Source organism: Eurytemora carolleeae, unplaced genomic scaffold (genome assembly GCF_000591075.1).
Source record: "Eurytemora carolleeae unplaced genomic scaffold, Eaff_2.0 scaffold302, whole genome shotgun sequence".
NCBI lineage: Eukaryota > Metazoa > Arthropoda > Copepoda > Calanoida > Temoridae > Eurytemora > Eurytemora carolleeae.
The window spans coordinates 119,879-143,343 of NW_019396574.1; the positions used below are offsets into that span (position 1 = coordinate 119,879).

Sequence of the window (23,465 nt, forward strand, 5' to 3'; positions counted from 1 at the left end):
GTTGGATTGAAGTATAAAAAGATAACTGGTATATCTGCTGTATATCTATCTTATTATCCTATATTTAGAGTTCTATGCATGATGTTGGATTAAAGTATAAAAAGATAACTGGTATATCTGCCGTATATCGGGATGAGTATAAGGTAACTTAATTTTTTTAATTTGCATGAAACTAATTTTCCGACCTTTTTCTAGTGTTTACCTACAACCGATTCTGTTTCTTTTTTCGTCAAATTTATTTATTTAGTTTTTTTTGGCATATTTTTTTATTTTAAATTTCTTAAATTAGAAAAAATCGCAAACTACCCCTTTATCTAAGGGTTTTTTAAGATGTTTAGCATTTCTTTCAAACAAACGGTCCTGCTATAGTAAGTTTTTTTTTCTTTTTATTTGACCAAGTGGTGAGGTAAAGAGGGAAAAGGGGGGCAGAGGGATGCGTTTTAGGAAATAAGAGTTTTAATTAGAGGCATTAATGAGAGATAAGCAATCATATTACACTCCTCATTTCATTAGTTTTTATTATAAAATTTCATTTACTCTTCCCATACACAGTTCCCCTGTTTTTATCGTATTTTCTTTCTTCATACCTTGGTCTTTTAATCATATTTTTCAAGCATTCCCTTATTTTTACTCATATTTCCTCCTTATTCCCTTGTTTTACTCATATTTCCTCCTTATTACCTTGTTTTTTACTCATATTTCCTCCTTATTTCATTGTTTTTTTTTACACAGATCCATTACGTTTTTATCATATTTCCAAACTTATTCTTTTTCTTTTTATCATATTTCTCCAATCATTACCTTGTTTTTTAGTCATATTTCCCCCTTATTTCCTTATTTTTTAATCATGTTTCCCCCCTTATTCCCTTTTTAATCATAATTCCCACTCATTCCCTTGTTTTTAATCATATTTCCCCTCATTCCAATGTTTTTAATCATTTTCCTCTTCATTCCTTTGGTTTGTATCGTATTTCCTCTTCATTCCTTTGGTTTGTATCGTATTTCCTCTTCATTCCTTTGGTTTGTATCGTATTTACTCTTCATTCCTTAGGTTTGTATCGTATTTCCTCTTCATTCCTTTGGTTTGTATCGTATTTCCTCTTTATTCCTTTGGTTTGTATCGTATTTCCTCTTTATTCTTTTGTTTTGTATCGTATTTCCTCTTCATTCCTTTGGTTTAAATCGTATTTCCTCCTCATTCCTTTGGTTTGTATCATATTTCCTCTTCATTCCTTTGGTTTGCATCGTATTTCCTCTTCATTCCTTTGGTATGTATCGTATTTCCTCTTCATTCCTTTGGTTTGTATCGTATTTGCTCTTCATTCCTTTGGTTTGCATCGTATTTCCTCTTCATTCCTTTGGTTTGTATCGTATTTCCTCTTCATTCCTTTGGTTTGTATTGTATTTCCTCCTCTTTCTCTTGAATCCTAAGTGTCTTCCAAAGGAATTGAATCTTTTTAGTTGATTCAAATTGAATTGTCCATTTTGGTGTTTTTCTTATTTCAATTTCATATTAGATAATATAAATGAAAAAATTACTCTCTCTCTCTCTCATTCTCTCAAACTAAACACCTTGGCTCCATGTGACAACCCAATAATTAGAAGCTGCTCCCTTCTAAATTTATAGTTCCTCCCCCCTCCCTTTCCTACCCCTTCCCCATCCTTTTATCCCTCCTCTTTCTATTTTAAACCCCCCCCCCCTTAAGTAAGACCTTGACAAAATTAATGTTTTAATATTCATTGCTAAGTTAATTATATAATTAAAGGGAAGGGTGGAATTAGACTTGTCTTCGCTACATACTATCCCTTCATCCCGACCAAGCAATTTTTGACCGCCATTTTTTCTTCTTTTTTTACAGACCATTCTACTTTTTTATTAACCGCCATTTTACCTGATATTTTTTTTTCTGTAAATTACAACAAAATGAGGTTCTCACAATTATGCCTCAGTTTTGTATCAATTGGGTGTTTTTTTTTTGTGTTGCAGCTCATGATCCTTAAATAAATCAAACACTTCCAGTAATTTGGAAAATCTCTAAAACCATTATTCAAATCATCAGTACAGAAAGAAAATGGATTGATGATAATACAATCTAAAAAAATTAAAATTAATAAGAATAAATTTTAATAAAAATAATTTTTCTCCAGAATTGTCGAATGACTTTCCGTCTCCTGGTGAAGTTTGATCGTCGGTCCATGACCCCTGCCGGTATTCATTTCTACAATGATTGGAGTTCGCTAAACTACATGTACGGTGTTGTAAATACATCATACCACGAGGTGAAATACATGTACGGTGTTGTAAATACATCATACCACAAGGTGAACCATATGTACGGTGTTGTAAATACATCATACCACGAGGTGAAATACATGTACGGTGTTGTAAATACATCATACCACGAGGTGAAATACATGTACGGTGTTACGAGGTGAAATACATGTACGATGTTGTAAATACATCATACCACGAGTTAAATACATGTACGGTGTTGTAAATACATCATACCACGAGGTGAAATACATGTACGGTGTTGTAAATACATCATACTACGAGGTGAAATACATGTACGATGTTGTAAATACATCATACCACGAGTTAAACTACATGTAAGGTGTTGTAAATACATCATATCACGAGGTGAAATACATGAACGGTGTTGTAAATACATCATAACTCGAGGTAAACTATATACACGGTGTTGTAAATACATCATATCACGAGGTAAACTACATGTACGGTGTTGTAAATACATCATACCACGAGGTAAACTACATGTACGGTGTTGTAAATATATCATACTACGGGGTAAACTACATGTACGGTGTTGCAAATACATCATACCACGAGGTAAACTACATGTACGGTGTTGTAAATACATTATACTACGGGGTAAAGTTTTCCTTTCTAAAAAACCTTTCACATTATTTTTGATTATGAAAAATTATTGTATTTTTTATAATGTTATTATTTTTTAGGACCAGCAACTCATTGCTCATCTGGAGTTTGAACCAGGACTTTATACGAATCAACAAATGAAAGTAATATAGTTTATGAAACATTGTTTCGTAACTTTCTTCTAAATTCGTAAACATCGGGCTAGATTTTTCATAAAGTATAGAGTCTCAGTGTACAGCTTAAAATATAATATTGTTTATTAAACTCGGCTAAACCTTTTTTGCTTTGTCTTTTTCTGATTTAACAATGCTAGACTTTTTAAATGGAAATATAATTTTTAATATATTTCAATGAATATGTTTAATAATGTCAAGTACACTGCTCGCTGAATTTTAACTTGAAAACAAAAACCTATCAAAAAGATTAAAAATCAGTTTTTTGGATTCATTTTTTCAATTTTTAATATTTTGATGTATGTGTTCCGAATCTAAATTCAGCATAAATGTCCAAGATGATGTGTAACATGAAAGTTTCAAAAAAAAATCTGTTTGTCTATCTGTTAATTTTTATATTTAGATTTTCGGTCGAACGGAAAGAAAAGTATAATCATTAAAATAACAATAATAATGAAAAGTATAATAATAATTCTAGGTTTCGGCCTGAGATAAATCTCTCCAACTTCTCTGATTGGAATATTCTAAACTCTAAATATTTCACTCAGGTTCAATATTTTCTTGATGAGCATGTTTTATCAGTGTACTTTTCAGTTTTAACAAAAAAATTGTGTTCATACGTAAAAATGAAATCTTAAGGCACCTATGTGTGCATTTTAATAGACAAGGGAGGGTCTTTATTTTTTCCCGCTAGCTTTTGTGCATAATGATATCGAACAGCAGGACAGGTTTACCAGTTTAATCATACCTGGAAAGACACTCACTAGACACAAGGAGAACGTTAAGTTTATGCGATATTTCTGTTACGATTTTGTGATTTCAACTAAAAGTTAAAATTACAAAAGTTTTTCATCTAAAACAAGGCTCTATATATATTATATACCTCTCCTGTTCAATACTAATTAACCAATTGCGTGTTAGTAAATAAATCCTCCGCAATTATACAACTATATTAATCTAATTGTATTGCTTTATTATTACATTATTACATTAACATAATCAGAGAGAAAACACTCTAAACTCAGATTATACTGAACCCACTTCTTAAATATTACATTACAAATATTAAATTTTAAATTTTAATCGAGTCCTTCGATTTTAGTTGACACATCATTCTTTCTTTCATCTTTAATCATAATCATAATCCGAATATTAATTTTAAGCAAGAGAAGAATGAAATTCAAAACTGTATAATATGAAATTTCTAATGAGCTTGAGTTTAGAATACACGCTGTTAGTCAATCTAAATATATTTTCTAGGTTTTAAGTATTGATCAAAATGGTAATGAAGCAACTCTTGAACTAGCTCAGCTGTTGGTCAATATAAATATATTTCCTAGGTTCTAAGTATTGATCATAATGTTAATGAAGCAACCCTTGAACTAGCTCAAGGTAGATACTCTTCAGATGCCATGGAAAATATATATCAGGTATCTTTTGGGAGTTATTGATCAATGGAAATTAAAAATTAATGATTAATTAATGTAAAAATCAATTGATTTACTATTTTTTTATTAAGAAATAAATTGTTACATTAACTGTTGAATGGATTAATTCATTGTTAGATTAATTGATTAATTGATTAATCTGTCATTGTAATTGCCATTGACCCTCAAATTCAAAAGGGTCTTGGCCCGATTCATAACGGTACCCTTGAACCTTTTTCCGATTGTTAATGTAGAATATATCGTTCTTTTCCTAGCGTGAAAAGTGTTTAATTCTGATAATTCCTACAATGTTTTCTTCCGTGATAGTCACTTTTGTAGAGAAACCAAAAACTGAACATGTTCGATTTTAAAATGATGATACTATCTTACCTTATCTCTGAGTCATTCTGTCAGGTCTCTGTTCACATTTCGAAAATTTTTCCTGAGTAAATTTGTGCTCTTTTTGCCGGCAACTAGCTATTGAAATGGCTGCCAGAGCCGATACTAGCGCCTTCTGTTCCCCTAGCGGTTGGTTAAATTTGCAAGGCGCCAAATTCAAATATCTCAGAGATAAAGTACATATTATCAACTCTCTAAAATTAATTCAAGAGATTGATGAAAATAGATCTGATTCCTATTCGATCCTACAGATATGTTAAGGGTACTGTTGTGAATCTGAAATATCAATTCATAAATAAAAGTTGACTTAGAATTACGCTTACAGATCATTAGATGTAGGTTGAATTTAATTTGTTTAGGAGTACAGGGATTTATATGGAGTTCTCAGCGTAAAATCTAAACCTTTTCATGTAAGCATTGTAAACAATTATAAAAGTTCCAAAATGAACTGAAAGATATTTAATACATCAAAAATATATAAAAGTAGTAAACTCAAAATGATAACTTTATCTTGACGTTTTTACAGTTTCAACATAATTTTGATTTTTACTATTGATTGAGAATGGAAACGTGTTTTAAACATATTTTTACTATTAAATTATATATAGACTCTTCTTAATAAAGGAATCAAAAAATAAATGTACATACATTTCACAAATGATGTACTCTTTTCAATCCTAAAGTTATATCCTAAAGTTATAATAATAATTTTCGAAAATGTGATAATTTGTACTCTATCAAGGAGTTTATTTCTCCACCAAAAACCAAAAATATACAATTTTTTATTTTTCTATCGTAGTTGTTATTTTTCAAAAAATTTTAGTTAGGAGACCCAAGCACAGTTCCCAGAGACGGTCTGCACACTCTTAGGAAATTAAACCAAAAAAATATGAAAAAATAATGAAATAAAATATTTCGCTTCACATATGAAGAAAATTTAATTTTCCCCTGGTTTACATTACGTGTTAGAAGAACAATCTGGGTTCCGGTAGAGGAGAACCAAAAGGTTTTTTTTAGACTTTTAAATTTTGTTTAGAAGGATTGTTATAAGAAAAAATAATAATATTGATAATAAAAATAATAAGTGTGGTCTTCATTAGAAGTATACTATAGTATAGTCTTTATTTGTGTGGTCTTCATTAGAAGTATACTATAGTATAGTCTTTATTTGTGTGTTCTTCATTAGAAGTATACTATAGTATAGTCTTTATTAGTGTGGTCTTCATTAGAAGTATACTATAGTATAGTCTTTATTTGTGTGGTCTTCATTAGAAGTATACTATAGTATAGTCTTTATTTGTGTGGTCTTCATTAGAAGTATACTATTGTATAGTCTTTATTTGTAATATGCCATAAGTGTATTGTTTAATTTTTATCAATTTATGTGGTTTAGAAAGATTATTATGTGGTTTCACATTCTGAATACTAGAATTAAAGTATGGGTATGTGGTGCTTTCTTTGAGGTCTTTATTAGTATTATACAATAGCTAGTGATGTGGGTTTTTAGTATTTATTATAAGTTTGTTCTTTCGTGGTGCTCTTTATTAGAGGTATGGTGGGATTGTTTTTTTTTATTAAAGTACAGTGCAAAAATTTAATTTTTACATGGTAGTCTTTTTTCTTTCTGGTATTTTTAATGTTTAAGATATTTACCTCAAATAAAAAGCAATTGCATTTTTCTATGCTAAAAACGTATCTTATAATCTTTTTTAAAACGTACATTTTAAACCTTCAACTCTTCATGTTATTAAAATTTTTTATATCTTTTATTGTAAAATATGCAAAAACAATATTTTTTTTTAAAGCCAGCACGTATTTTCATAGCCACGCACCTCTGACCCCTCAGTAAAAGTAAATCCTTAAGTCTGACCTCGTCAACCTTGTTGCACCAGTTGCACCGGCTAGTCCTATTGAGTGTCTGATTTATTTACCCAATGTCCAGGCGATACAATACAAACTGGGACCGGAAAGGTTAACCCGGCTTGAAATTCAAATGCACTACGGCTGCCCGTGTAGCAATGCAAAAATTATACATTTTCACGTTTCAATCAAAGTTAAAGTCGCTTTTTTTCCGATGTACTTTTTTTTGGACATTTTGTATGTTTACTTAAAATGTCCAATATAGTTAAACGTAATCCAGCTATTGGTCACAGATAGGGCTGGGCGCGAACGGAACGATCAAGAACGATCCCATCGTTCCGAAAAAAAACGAACGCTTAGAACGCGTTCTTAAAAATATTGGAACGATTAGTAAAAGAACGGAACGGAACGGAACGGGAATTGCTTGAAAAGAACGGTTAAAATCGTTAACGCGTTCTTATTATCAAGAACTTGTTCTAAGTTGGGAACGCATTATGCCAAGAACGGAACGGAACGGGAAGACCGTTCTTCTACTCAGAACGGAACGGAACGGGACGGAACGGGACGGAACGGGACGGAACGGGACGGAACGGGACGGAACGGGACGGAACGGAACGAGAACGGAACGATAAAAAAGAGGAACGAGAACGGAACGATTTAGCTGAAGGCCCTCGTTCTAGAACGGAACGGAACGATTTCAAAAAAGTCGGAACGTGCCCAGCCCTAGTCACAGACAGTTCGGAGTAAATTATATCAATTGGAAATATTCTGATGCGAATAAGAATGTTGTCAAAACCAAAACAGAGAAATTACAATTAATTATTCTTCTAGAAAAATTATTTTTCCATTCTACGTTTCTTGTATCTTCTGTAAAGCAAATTCTACATTTCGTTGCTAAACATTCTTACAATTGATAACTTTAAGTAAATTTTAACAATAAAATTAAATGATCTCAAAGTACTTCCGAAATGTTGAGTTCGAGCTAAAACAAATCAGACATTAGTCAAAAACTGAGGCTTTGAGGTATTTTGTTTAAACAAAAGTGAATTTAAGTATTGAGTATGCAAACGCAATACATTTTTTAAAATCCCTTTTAAAATCTATCCGCACTAAAATAAATGTTCTTAAAACTGCCATTTTTAATAAATCTCTATCTCTTTTTCGAATAAACTTTTTCCTTATCCATGTTTATTTTTTCTTAGAGAAAGATTAAAAAGATTTTCTGGAATAAAGAATAAAGAGAATTATTCTGTATACTTAGATATATAAGCATGTGAGTTTCTCGCTTTTATAAAAGGATCCTGCAAATAAAAAAGGGTATGTACACTAATATATCTTAATGAGTGAATTATGAAAAGTACAACGTCTAAAGAGATCATTAAAATAATTTGCCATTCTTAAATGGAAGGAACTAAACACTCAAATTCTTATTTTTAACACATTCAATTATTTTAAAATGAATTTTACTGGATCTATTTGGCACAGTTTGAAATATTCACATAATCAGGTTGCAAAGATATACATATTTTAAAAATAGAGTTTGGGGCAAATGTTCATTTCTTTTATGTACTTTTTGAAATGTCAAAATAAATAGGCAGTAGTGAAATAGTAGCTTAAAAGGCCTAGTTCAAGGTGGAATGCTTTAATTCATGCATCATTAAATAGGGATGTTTAGAAAATAACAATTTATTCATCCCTGTTTTCAAATTCAATTTTTTCCCCTAAATATTAAGAACATATACATACATATCTATCTATCTATCTATCTATCTATCTATCTATATATATATATATATATATATTTGTCTTTTTTTCGAACACCCCGGGGTTGGTAGGCCTATATCAAAGCTAGGCCTAGAAACAAAAGGCATTCCAGATGTCATTCTTATCTAAACAAATCAAATTACATCTTTCCAGTCTACATCCCCCCCCCTTACCAACACCTTACATCCCCCCCATATTATCCCCCCCTCTCGCACACAAAATATCTAATGTACGGTGGAGATCACTTTTCGTTAAATACCTCCTTTTAAATCGGGACACAAAGTTTAATGATCAAGATATATGGTTTTATCTGTTATAAAGAAAATGGTATAGGTGTCTCTAGTAAAGTTTAGGAATGCTCTGGGAAAGAAATGAATTGCTTAAAAACATCTTTTTTTTAAACTTTGAATTAAAGTATGGATTCAGTAATATATGACTGATGGACCTCCTTCCTCATATTTTTTGGCAACCCAGCGTGATTATACCAATTCTAAATCAGTTTAGGTTAATATAGATGGATACTGCATAGATAGTCATACCAACACATTTTATATACCCATGTATACTATTTATTGATTTAAATATAAAGAAAATTGTAAACAAAATTTTACAATTTAAAGATCAAAATTACATGATGCATAAAGTTAATATTGGTTTATCTGGGTTCCATTTAGAATTTGTTATTGGGACTCACTGAATCTCTGATATCTATCTTTTATTTATATCTTTACGATTTAACAACATGTGAGTGCCCTTACGAGCTCATATACCCAAGGACTACAGTCTACATTGATCCAATGCTGTTCAATTTCAGTTCTAACTGATACACAGGGCTCACCAGTAAACATAAGACTGTTAAAAGGGGCTTATAGTGGAATGAGGAGGAAGGGTGATGCACAGGGCTCACCAGTAAACATAAGACTGTTAAAAGGGGCTTAGTGGAATGAGGAAGAAGGGTGATGTACAGGGCTCACTAGTAAACATAAGCCTGTTAAAAGGAACTTAGTGGAATGAGGAGGCAGGGTGATACACAGGGCTCACCAGTAAACATAAGACTGTTAAAAGGGACTTAGTGGAATGAGGATAAAGGGTGATGTACAGGGCTCACCAGTAAACATAAGACTGTTAAAAGGAACTTAGTGGAATGAGGAGGCAGGGTGATACACAGGGCTCACCAGTAAACATAAGACTGTTAAAAGGGGCTTATAGTGGAATGAGGATGAAGGGTGATGTACAGGGCTCACCAGTAAACAATATAAGAGAATAAGGAAGGGTTTAAACGATCATGAATGAACAATGGACATGTTATCTCTTTCTTTCTGATAAAACCAATAAATCTAGATATTAACCGTCAAAAATATGGTAGAATCTCATCTGTTCTCAGACTGTGGTATCTCTTAACAAATCTGAATAAAACTTTTTATTTAGTTGTTTGATACACAATCTATGATATGTTAAAATTAGATAATAATATCTCCATTTTTTGCTCTTTCAAACATTCAGGGGTGTTTATTAAAGTTAAGAAATATAAGATAGGAATATAAGCCATCCTTTTTAACAAAACAGTCGTCTTTGCATGAATGCTTCCGAAGATATCAGCAGACCCAGTTTAGTTTGTCATTTAACATTAATTTTATCCCTGAATTTAGACGTCTCATCAAGAATTGGCTGGTTCTGAATCAATATGAACTAATAAAGTTTTTGTCTATAAAAACTCTTGACATAGACCGAGAATGTCGCTTTTTTGGGTCCTTCAGGGTGGGCCGAATACTTAAAGAATGCTCTAAAAATAAAATAGACATTTTAAGAACGAGTTCTAGGTTTTGTAATTAGGTAGTTAGGAGGAAAATTCTAGTTGTATAAAGATACAATATCAGATCTACATTGTACAAAGATGCAATTCGTAGTAGGTAGTTAGGAGGAAAATTCTAGTTGTATAAAGATACAATATCAGATCTACATTGTACAAAGATGCAATTAGTAAACCATGCTCGGTCCAAACTCTTTATCTGGAATATTTTGAAAATCCGCAAAATGGAGTTTGAAAAATACACCATCAATGAGTTTTATTTATTAAATCCATGGGATTGTCTATACAGTTTAAAGTGATTCTGCATCTTATGCATACAGTTTCAGTAAGAAAAAAATAATAACTCCGATCAGTTTAAGAGTAAGTAAAAGAAGCAAATTTTACAAGCTACCAAGCTGGAAAAAGATAAATGCTACAAAGAGTAATTTAGTAGATTTACTGTTTTTATCTTCTTGAAGTTTGTGTGAAGTACTGCAAGGATGATTTAAAATTTTTACATATTTCAAAGTGCCTGCTTCCAAGCTGGACACCCCCCCCCCCATATAACCTGTGCCCTTCCCTTCTTTGAGTAAAATTCATCAATGGAAAATAATTTATAAATTCTCAACAAATTAAAAACATCTTATTTTTTCTTTCTCAAAATCACATGAAACTATTTTTCTTAATCACATTTTAAAGAAAAATACACTTTTATATTTCTTAAAAAAAAAGCATTTAATTATAGTTGAAATGTATATACTTTTTGCCTTTAAAACGAGCATTGTTAAGAAATTGATTAGCTAAACCATTTGTCTTTTTATGATCGAAATAGTAAAAAATCAAACCTTAATTAAAATTATCCCACAATGGCCTCTAGTTTGTTCCTGCTGTCATGATTAAAATTCCAAATTAAGAATGAATGTACGGCCCCCTGGAGTGGGAGGGGGGGGGGTGAGGCCCCCATAGATAGAGGGGAGGTTGGATTTTTTACACAGAGTAGTTCTCTGAATCATTTTCAGTATCATTATCTCATTTCAGCAGCAAAAACAGGCAGCAGTGCTCATATAAAAACCAACCAAGGAATGTATCAGATCATATGAAAGATCATTTTAAAAAAATTTAAGAAAAGTAAAATTAAAAATGTATGAAGATGGTACTAAATAAATGAAGAAAATTTATTGAAAAAGATGAAATATATTTGAAGTTATTAATATTTTTGTTCGGCTCCTTGAATACCATAACGTCTCTATTATAGATAAAGGTCGGTCTATCTATATCTTATTCATTATACGTATAGAGAGGAGTAGGAGTAGGAGTAGGAGTAGGAAGTTTTTTGTTTTGTTTTTTCAGAAAACGATCTAACGCGATTAACAACACTTAATGTATATGGATCCGGCAAACGTCCCATTTAGTAGAATACAATTAGACAATATTTGAAGGTGAATAAAAAGGTTGAGTGTATTCAACTCTAATCTAATTACTTCACTCTTGAGTGGGTAATCGATCACTTTTTCTACCGCTAGATGTCAGGGTTAACCAGGAGAAAAAGGCGTTAAACGATTCCTCGACAAAAAGAGGAAACAAGACAAATTGACGGCTCTATATATCCAACCCATAATGATCAACTAATCGACATATTTTCCTTCTTTTGGAAGAATAATTTACAAAACTGAATGAACCAAGTTACAAAAATTCAAAATGGTTGCTCCGGGATCCGGACCGAGGTTTTTTTACCAAAAAACTTTAAATCCATAAATAATGATCGCTGCCAGGCGCTGAAAACAATTACATGAATTAGTTTAAGAAGCCCTGGTGTCAGTATAACGAATTTGGACGTATTTAGTTTAGAAAACCTGAGAGTTTGAACTCCATAGGCCACCAGACAAAGTACAGTGAGATTCATTACACGGGGGAAAAGAAAGACGACTTTAAATCCCATGAACCTAAAACAAATTGTGCAGTGTACACAGACCAATATTACATAACAAGTTGATTTTCAATGAACAAGTATATTTTTTTGCTTTATAATATTTTAAGGTCTACGAAATAAGGTAGCAAAGATATGAGGAATAAAAAATTAGAATTTTAAGGCGAATATTTTTTTTCTGTTATGATGGTTTGTAACTAAAAACAAGTAATCTGTGTAACAGTTACATCATGCAACGAGAATAGACGAGAACAGTCCCTTGAAGGCAGGCCGGTCTACGGCTTGAACTGCTTGTTAGAGGGGCAAGGCACTAAAATAGAACACGTAATATATAAGGTTGGCTTGAAGGGCTTGAAGGCCTAGAGCTAGAACAGTATTATTCACAGGAATTTACAGCTTTTCAACATTCCTTCATCCGACACTCAGAAATATAGGAATAGAAGGAGGGGTTTAACTATCAATATAAATATATATAAATATATTGATTAATAATTCTGGATTCTGCGTGGTCTGCATATATCTCCTGTATCATATGTGAATTTGAATAGCGTACACCAGATAAATAGATTGTCAACCGAATGTGTATCCAGAATTTACATACGAGGGTGCAAGATCGTCGGGAAACCTGCCGTCGCGGGGTGCATTTTAAACTTCCCTTAAGTATTGTATTTAATACCTTTCTTACGGGAAAAAATAAGGAAATTATGCCAAATACTTCTTAAAAGCAAATGCTTAAACATCAACATAGTTTTAGTAGAAGTGTACAAATTTCCATGATTACTGATAGCTTCATAGGATTCATAACTCGGATTGGATAATGAGATAGAAAGATAGATGTTACCGCCGTACTATTTCTATTGGTTCAGAATAGACAACAAACACATGACTGAACCCTGATTGGATCAGGCGTTAATCAAAGATATTATATATATAGATATGCAGGCAGGTAGAAACCTCCTTCCTAAATTGCTTGTAGCAGACAACTAATTTTTGAACCTCTGAGAAAAGGTGCAAGGAGAGANCAATCTGGATTTATAGTTAACATCATCTTATAATTAATCGTAATCTATCAGCAATTTAAATATATTATAAAATATTTATATATATGTAACTTTATACCTAGCTTTATTTACATACATACTTATCTATGTAGGTGTTTGTAACTATTTACTTCCCAAGGTATTATCTGTTGTATTCAACTATTTCTCTTTGATTTTCAATACAAATTCCTAATTTTATCCAACTATTCTCAATGATCTTGATATATTTAGATATAGATAGATAAATAGATATATAGTTAAATATATAGATATATATAAATAAGTAAATTTGGTAATATATAGATAGATATACATATAGAGAAAAAGAATTCAACAGCACGCGTATTTAAAAATTTTGGTTTTATTTAATAAAATTGAAATATGAACAGAATTCTTAATATCTCCGGTAATATTGAGCACAAAAAAGGCAGACAACATTTTAGAAATGCCAGAACTATTACTATGGTTATTGCTTTAAGAATCATTCATGTTAAAGTAGGTTGACGACTGAATCTCACAAATAAATTCCAAGATAAAAAACGATTTTCAAATCGTCTTGCTACTGTCCTGTTTCGTGGGACACCCTGTAGATTATGGTTAAAGGGACTAGCTGTAGACAACGCTTTAATTTACCAGCGGTATTCTTGAACCTTAGTCTGAGTAAAATTGTCAAAGAGGAAATCGCCAGAATTTATTTCTTTTCAAGATACTAACAGGACGACACATTGGTATTCAAAAAAAGTCTAAAAGGTCTTGTTTTGACTATTTGAATAGAGGGACACTTAAAATTACGCTAACGGTCCCTTTAAGGTAGACATAGTTGAGTCTTTGTAACAGTCCCTTTAAGGTAAGCATAGTTGAGTCTTTGTAACAGTCCCTTCAAGGTAGGCATAGTTGAGTCTTTGTAACAGTCCCTTTAAGGTAGGCATAGTTGAGTCTTTGTAACAGTCCCTTTAAGGTAGGCATAGGTGAGACTTTGTTACAGTCCCTTTAAGGTAGACATAGTTGAGAGTTTGTAACAGTCCCTTTAAGGTAGGCATAGTTGAGTCTTTGTAACAGTCCCTTTAAGGTAGGCATAGTTGAGACTGTGGAACTATAAAAATATTACAAGGTTGTAAACAGTTCTAATACTGCCGCTGAACACGATACAGAAAACATTTAATTTTACGATTCATAATTTCTTTGCAGATCTGGAATTAGTGTCAATACGAGAACACTGATTTTTACAGTTTAGTAGAGGCGCTAACTTATATAACGAATATATACAGGGGTGTTAAACTAAATACATACAAAATGCAGAAAATTCAAAGCTTTTAGATCAAATTTTGTTTTAAAGTTATAACCAAAAATCGCAAGGCAAATTAGTAAAAAAAAATAGTTTTTACAAAAAAATTTCATTTATATTGTTTTAAACTTATATCTGGTGTTATGTGTACTGATTGTGCACGGATAAAAATTTGTGACAAAATTGAATGCGTAATAAAGTCACAAACTCGTGCTGGTAGTCCTGCAGTTAGATCATAGTTTACTTTTCTGGAATTTAGTGTGATGTAATAATCCTGGTTAAATTATTTAATACCTTCCTCATGAAATCATGATACTATACTTAGATATTTCAGATTTAGAAAAACATAAATCTAAGATCCAGGAACCCAGAAACTAATCTTTAAGTATACTTCAAGTTCAAGGCTTTTTAGAGACTTTAGGGACTTTATGGGTCATAGGGGCAATGAGGCATAGAAGCAAAGGAGGATTATGGACAAAGTCTCAAATGGGCTCAAACTTGCAAATATAAGGACATATATTAGATCGGGCATAGGAACGTATTATTCGGGTATGTGAACATGCGGGCATAGGGACCGGGCATATTGGAAATACGAGTGTAAGGACTACAGCATACGAAACATACAAAACGCATGGACAATGGATATAGCGTTGTGAATTTAGGACCAATGGCAATTAATGTATTTTTACTTTAAAAGTATTGAAGACACTTTTTTTAGTGAATATTAATAGTTTTTTCCAACCAAATTAAAAAAAATTATCTTAATTATTCCAGATATATTTTTACTCAAAATTGTTTAAAACAGATTCATTGGCTGGTCCACTGTTGGTCCACTTTTGAGTGTTGGTTTACTAAATGTCCACTGTTGGTCCACTATAGATTCACTGTTGGTCCACTAAAGGTTTACTATTGGTCCACTATGGGACCACTGTTGGTCCACTGTTGAGTTTTGGTCCACTGTAGGCCCACTGTAGAGTGTTGGTCTATTGTTGGTCCAATGTTGGTCCATTGTTGGTCCACTGTTGGTCCACTGTTGGTTCACTGTAGAGCGTTGGTACACTGCTGTCCACTTTTGGTCCACTATTGGTCCACTGTTGGTCCACTGTAGAGTGTTGGTCCACTTTAGGGGTTGGGGGAAGGGGGTGGGTTCCAGGATGGGGAGATTGAGAAGGAATAAAACAGAAATGTAAAGTAATGTTCAAGGGCAATCAAATTGACGAAAGGTCTAGTTTTCGAGTGTTATAACGATATTTGTTTGTACACCATTCACAATCTAATGTAGTCGACCATTCCTAAACCTGTAAACTGTAATTTTTATTTCCTTTTTACGCCATGTCTACAACTTGCCAATTTGTTTCCAATAAAGCCTAGATCAGCAGGGATCAGTTTTAAACCTTCAGACCGTATTTCTGGGGGGTCCTGGCATCCATTTTATTACGAATATACAACTTTATCCCTAAAACGCTATTCACTAGACTTTTTGAGGTAATAAAGGTTTGTGGACATATTTAGATGCTAAAAGTTACAAAGATCTTGAAATGTGCGTTGTAACGCCCTAAAATGCACAGTTTAAAAAGATTTCACAAGTGAACAAAAATTGATATTGTCATGCCTATACATGTACTTTCTTCGTGCGAGGTTTGGTGGGTTTTATAAAGTTTCTCTTCAGCGAAGAATCAGGCGCCATATATTGTTCCATGGAAATTACTTTTTTCTTTTATTGAATTTTGAACTTATTATTTGCATCGAAACATTCATGAATGAATAACTTATCTATGTGTTAAAGTGATAAAAATATTGAATTTCCAAATATTTGTATTTTTATTTAAATATAAAAATCACGAAACCTCAATATTTTTTATTGTATTCGCTTCGTACAATAAGGACGCACATTAAAGACGAATATTGAGGGCGCACATTGGGAACTCAAATTGAGCCTGCATATTGTGTATGCACATTCAGGACACACACAAGATTAACATACAAACACATACATATCTTAGATTCAATTAAATATAATCGTACATACATTGCAGCTATATAAACCTATTTATATATTACTAGGCGCCCCTTTTTTAAGGAAAATTTTAGTTTTTAACTGTTGATTTTGCGGATTTGTTTGTTCAAAAATAATAAATCTACTATGCAGTATACTATCATGAAAATATATATTAACTACAAATTCATTCAAAATGAATTTGTATATATTTTATAAATGTAAATTCAAAAAAGGCATAAATTTTGCTTTTAAAGGAATTGAACACTCACATAAAACTCTAGTTTCCAAATCAAAATATCTTTGGTTTAAAATTTTGATATCTCAAACTCAAAGTTGTAATTTCATTGATCCCTGGCTTAGAACAATGAAACAATTCCGAAAATTTAAATATAAATATATATTACAAATTCATTCAAAACGACAAAAAAAATATTGATGAATAATAAAAGTTTAAAATTCTAAAGGCCTGCGATACCAAAGTTGCAATTTGATTGATCCCTAGCTGATAAAAAAACTACAAAATTTCCGAAAATTAATTAAAACTATGTGAGTATTAAACTGTTGTAATACCAGGGGAAAAAATGTACCTACAAATATTTATGTTAAAAATGGTTCGTTATTTTTCCCCCGTAGATTGAGAGCATATATGAAACTAGCAATTTGGGAGAGAACAGAATTTGCAGTTTTTTCTCAGGTTTTTGCAGGAATGGTGTTAGATAACATTATTTAGTAGAGGCGTTTTTATAATAGAAAAATGCTTTGTGACGCCTCAGTTGAGGTAATTTTTTGCTAATAAGGTATTCGTTAGGCTTGGAAAGCTGATCATAGTAAAATATATTTGACTATATTTGTCGAACTGGTTTTGTGGAAGCAAGTTTGTACAGGGTTACCCACAAAGGATGAGACTTTAATTATTCTTTGAATATGACGTTCTGAAGAAGGAATTTGCTCTTCTGCCTTAAATAGATGCTTTGAATAATAAACGGAATGGTCTGGCAAACCGCAAAATGGAACATTTAGTAGCTTAAAGTGAGGCGATTTTAAAATGTTTAAAAAATAAGAATGTAGAGAAATACGTAGAAATTAGTTAGTTTTGAGCAGAGAAATGTGAAATGAGTGATCCATGTCCAATTTCAATACAGAATACTGAGTAAAAATTAGTAAGCTTTGAACAGAGAAATATCTAATGCACTCTGGGCCGTAGTAAATTTGAATTCGAACAGGACCTGCCCAGTTTGTACCGGCCTGCCAGATAACAGCGTGCACTGACCCTACCATATTCTGTACAGTACGTTGCCCTAACCAGACCAACATAAGACAGGGGTCAATTTTCTTGGCATAGTCCCGTCGGAGGGCTAATTATGACAACTTCCATGGCGCGTTCAGACTTTTTACAGTACCCGGCCTAATCCTAGGCCTATTTGACCGACCCCACTGGCTTAGTCCACCGTGAATAAGTGATCCATGTCCAATTTCAATACAGAATACTGAGTAAAAATTAGTAAGTTTTGAGCATGGAGAAATATCTAATGATTGATCCATGTCCAATTTCAATACAGAATACTGTTCACTGTTCAGATATGTTTTTTAATAAAAACGTTGCTGCTATTTTCCCCCAAAATATGCGTTTATAGTACTTTGCCTGAAAGCAACAAAACCCTCTCCCCCATACATTATAATCCTCTTTCANTCTATCTATCTATCTATCTATCTATCTATCTATCTATCTATCTATCTATCTATCTATCTATCTATCTATCTATCTATCTATCTATCTATCTATCTATCTATCTATCTATCTATCTATCTATCTATCTATCTATCTATCTATCTATCTATCTATCTATCTATCTATCTATCTATCTATCTATCTATCTATCTATCTATCTATCTATCTATCTATCTATCTATCTATCTATCTATCTATCTATCTATCTATCTATCTATCTATCTATCTATCTATCTATCTATCTATCTATCTATCTATCTATCTATCTATCTATCTATCTATCTATCTATCTATCTATCTATCTATCTATCTATCTATCTATCTATCTATCTATCTATCTATCTATCTATCTATCTATCTATCTATCTATCTATCTATCTATCTATCTATCTATCTATCTATCTATCTATCTATCTATCTATCTATCTATCTATCTATCTATCTATCTATCTATCTATCTATCTATCTATCTATCTATCTATCTATCTATCTATTTATCTATTATTATCCTTTATTTTTCACCTCACTACTACATTATCATTAATTTTGTCACGTTAGGTGATAATGAGGGAATAATGGAGAAGGGTAAAGGCCCACCCTCATGCAAAGGTTAAGGGAGAAGGGGGATCAATACGCCACCCCACACGGCGCGTTAAAATCTAAATCAGATTCAGTTGAAATCTCTATTGTCAGGTTATACTTACCACTTCAATAATACATTAGTTACAATAATACAGTATTAGGAAGGAATTTAATGATAGTTAAGAAAATTTGTATCTATCTATCCTTGTATTTTTTTTTTGCCTTTAGGACTGGTGACTGGTGTACATCTCGTCGTTTTTTTATTTGGCCATTTTCTTGCTCAACTTTTGGTAGAAGAGGTCAATGTCTCAATATTGCATTAATACGGTTTAAATTCTAAAAATTTTATCACTTATGGAAAAGTTTGTTAAGTCTCCCTATGTTTTTTTTTGTATGGTTTTCCCGCAAATCATCATGTTGATAATTTATCAATACTTTGCTAAAAAATTAATATTTTTCAACAATTTTCCGTTGTCTGGCTTGGATGACATGACACTATGATATTTGTTTACAAATTGTGTTCAATGTTTACGTAAAACATCTGCTGCTTGGCTGTCAAATCCTATCTGTCGTTTGTCGATAATTATTGCACCTTTTGTGCTTTTTTTACAGTGCACGTCCACCTACATTTACACGCATTGTACTCATCACAAAATAATAATTTGTAGGATATTTTTATTTTGTCATGGAGTAATATATAAAATCAATTTCTCCCTCCCATAAATATAATCCGCAAAATATGATGGGCAAGTCAATAGAAACATTCAAGTCATTTATGTTTAGTTTACAGGCATATACTTTAATACCGGGTGTTCAATACAACTTTTCATCTTTCAAAAAAATCTTAACTTTTTTACATACTTGATTTTTATCTTTTTTCTTATTCTTTTATTTTGTTTAAGTTTTACCATTTTCCGTTTATTTTATTATTCAATGCCGTGTTGTCATTTTCATTACTAAAATTACAAAATGTGCGAAATCTTTAAATCTAAATATGTATGTTCTTTTAAATAAAAAATATTGCAACTTTTTCTAAATATCCTTTTTGCTTTAACAATTTAACCCCATAAAGGCTGGGGGGTCTGTATTTATGTATCTATGTATCTAGAAAAAGGCCTTAGAGAATAGGTATTGGGTTAAAATGCATGATCATAGCCCAAATTTTCAATGTCAGCTTATTGGAAAAAATTAGACTGATAACTTTTATAATTGAATGCTGGGGAGGGCTGAAAAAAAATACCAAAAAAGAGGAAAAAAATGTAAAAAATTTTTTTTTGTTTAAAACAAGTATCAAAGTGTGACACATGTTTCTTCATCCATTTTTCGAGGGCATTTCAAAAATATAGATCTGTAACTATAGTCAGAAAAAGTTATTTTAGATTTTTTTAACACAGTCCAGACTTTTTACTGCCCTGAACCCAACTATATGCATTAAAAAAAAATCTAAAAAATCCTTTAAATGTCTATTCATTAACTCTATCACGATTGGGGGGGAGTGTGTTTTCCATCCCCCCTCTGTGGTTTCTTCTGAATAACTTAAATACATCTTACATTAGAACGCTAAAACTTCTTCACTTTTTCAACATTATATACACTAGTACTATATATAATAATAAACAAATATTGCTAAAAAATATTCTTTTTTGGTGCAAAGGGTATGGTGGAGGATGGAAAAACGGTGGGTCGTTGTTTAAAAAAAATCAGAAATGTTTAATAACTTTCTTATTAATTAAGCTACAGGGCTAAGACTTATACATTTGATAAGCTCTTATTAAATCAACATGAAAACATGTGTCATATGTTAATAACTATTTTTGAAAAAATTTTGACATACTTTTTGAACTTTTTAAAAAATCCTCACTTAAAGTTTGAGGTCTAATTTTTTTTAATGAGGAGGCCTTGCAAAGTTGGACTAGGAACATGTATCACACTCCCCTATCTCAACCTAAAGGGCAAAATCAAAGGGGGGTTTGGAAATCACCCCCCCCCCCATCAATTCTCCCCCAACCATCTGTTCCCCCCAAAGCCCTTCCCCTCCTCTTTTTACCTTCTCCCCTCCTTTCTTCTCTTCCCCTTTTTCTCGTCCCTTCCCCCCTTCTTCACCCTTTTTTATTTCAACTTGATTGAATACTGATATCCCAGAAACATGGTAGGATTATCTAAAAACCTCTTTTCCACATTTTTTAGATTATTTTCATTAATTTTATTCTTCAAGATAAGATTGGATAAGTTTTAAATGGGTTAGGGGGGACTTTTCAACATTAAAATATAAACTTTTTCATATTCTCGAAAAAAAAGATTTCCTGGTTTTGTTGATTTAAAATAGTTTTTAAGAACAGTTAAATAATAACTAATTTAAGGGACAAATGTCACATATGAAATAATATAGCCTTGCCAGACACACAATCAAAGATCGAATTTTTATGCATTAGTTTATTGAAATATTTCCAATGACGATAACAATGGTATTCAATTAAAGCCAGATAGCGAAAGAGTGGTAAACCAAGAAATGAAAAAATAGAAAGATAGAATAAATTGACACGAGAATAAGAACTGGAGTCATAAAGATGAAAGATACAAAGATGCTACGCAAATCGACCGACGGGAATCCGACCTTGGGAAACCAAACAACTGTAATTTTAACTATACTTAATTAAAAAACTTCGTTTAATGATCGTTTTATTCCATGAAATAAAATGATTAAAGCGAAAAAATGTAAATCTTAATTTGTGGTTTGATATTCATTAGTTCGGGGTATACTTAGATCGATTGATTAGGCACCATACAAATATAAACTTTGACATTCCAAACTTATCTATAGACACTACACTAACTATTCATTGCAGCCAACCTTACACTATATATATTGGAGGAGAACAACTCTAACATAGATAGATAGAAAGATAGATAGATAGATAGATAGATAGATAGAAGGATAAATAGATAGATAGATAGGTAGATGAATAGATAGATGAATATAAAGATGAATAGAATGATGAACTATTTACATGTTTTGGAAAGAAAAAAATAGTAAAAGATGATAACATATAAAGACACAAAAGACACATTACGAAACATTTCTGTATTATAAAGCAATATAGTTTCGCTCCTTTTTTTATAAACAACAAAAAATCTGTATTGCAACCTGACTTTCATTTCTTGCCTTCGGCACTTCTAATTCCCTTCAACCCTTCTAAGTAACAAACTTAAAAAGTATGACTAAAGGATTCCAAGTGTATTTCCTAAAAGATAAAAACATTGTTTGCTCTATTAATAAATTTTCTATCTATCTATGATGTTCTAAACCCGGCTAGTTTTATTGTTTTGAAAAAGTAAAAGTTTCCTACCCTCGCCCCCCTTTTTGTTCCGAATGAATAACGCATATCAATAGCATGCATTGATAAATATTTAAATCAATCCTTCAAATCCTGCAGAAAAAGGGACGCGACCATTTTTTATTCTCTTGTGATAAAAAACTGAATTTATGAGCAGTGTGGCATGTTCAATTTGAATTCAAGGTTTAAAAGGACAAACAGAAATAAAACATGTATGTATAATGTATACACATGAATAAACACTATATGTACACAATACATGCAGAAATAAAAAAGTATTGTGCAGAAATATTTTTTTTGTTAAATTGACAATATAGTCAATCTTTCAACATTTTTAATGCAACGCCAATGTTGATTTAAGAGCGTGATTTCAACCGATCTGGAATTCTGGATTGTTCCGAAACAAACATTTAGTCTTTGTTTGGAATTTCGGCATTTTTGCAGAATTTATTCCGGAATTGATATTGATTCCGAATATATATTCCGGAATTGATATAGATTCCGAATACATATTCCGGAATTGATATAGATTCCGAATATATATTCCGGAATTGATATGGATTCCGAATATATATTCCAGAATTTATATGGATTCCGAATATATATTCCGGAATTGATATAGATTCCGAGTATATATTCTGTAATTGATATGGATTTCGAATATATATTCCGGAATTGATATGGATTCCGAATATATATTCCGGAATTGATATGGATTCCGAATAAAAAAAATATGAAAATTCAAGATTTACGTTATTTTTTCATTTGATCCGGAAATATCTCGGAATTTGATCTTTAAGATAAGTTTCCTGTTTTGTATAATTAATTACCTGGTATAGTTTTTTTGTTGTTGTTTTAATGGCTGAGAGTTATGAGAGTAGCGAACATTTTGTAGAATTCCGTTGAGTTTGATACTTTTGTATAGATTTAAAACCAGCTGCCATATGATCACATTATACCCTTCTGATCACCATTACAGATATTAAACTGATACTACATTGATACCCTTACTCTGGATAAAATAATATGCAAAAACTCTGATACCTGACCCCCCCCCCTCGTCCACCTGGTACCCCTTGAAAAAAAATCCAACGGCACGTGCCCGAAATATCCGATTATTTAGGTTTTTTACATAATAGTATCAACTGACACTATTATATCAGATCATAGGCATAGGATAAATACATGTTTCCATTTTCATTCCAATATCCCCCCTTTCATCCCCCCCGCCCCCCCCCATAAGTTTGCAGTTATTTC

The 23,465-nt window shown here is 31.8% G+C and overlaps 1 protein-coding gene and 1 long non-coding RNA gene across 2 annotated transcripts in view; both read left to right on the plus strand.

Moving 5' to 3' along the window:
- LOC111705736 (uncharacterized) overlaps positions 1–3,505 on the plus strand; it is a 9,792-nt gene extending 6,287 nt beyond the window's left edge. Inside the window, exons 15-18 of the mRNA XM_023478383.1 lie at positions 69–143; positions 2,149–2,280; positions 2,980–3,042; positions 3,476–3,505. Of these exons, the coding sequence (XP_023334151.1) occupies positions 69–143; positions 2,149–2,280; positions 2,980–3,042; positions 3,476–3,505 (300 nt within the window). The remainder of the gene's footprint in view (positions 1–68; positions 144–2,148; positions 2,281–2,979; positions 3,043–3,475) is intronic.
- A 43-nt stretch (positions 3,506–3,548) lies between these two features.
- LOC111705747 (uncharacterized) lies at positions 3,549–5,768 on the plus strand. Its single transcript, XR_002766072.1, has 4 exons — positions 3,549–3,620; positions 4,413–4,502; positions 5,258–5,308; positions 5,722–5,768. It is a non-coding gene; the product is annotated as an uncharacterized LOC111705747 (long non-coding RNA).
- Positions 5,769–23,465: the final 17,697 nt, after the last annotated feature.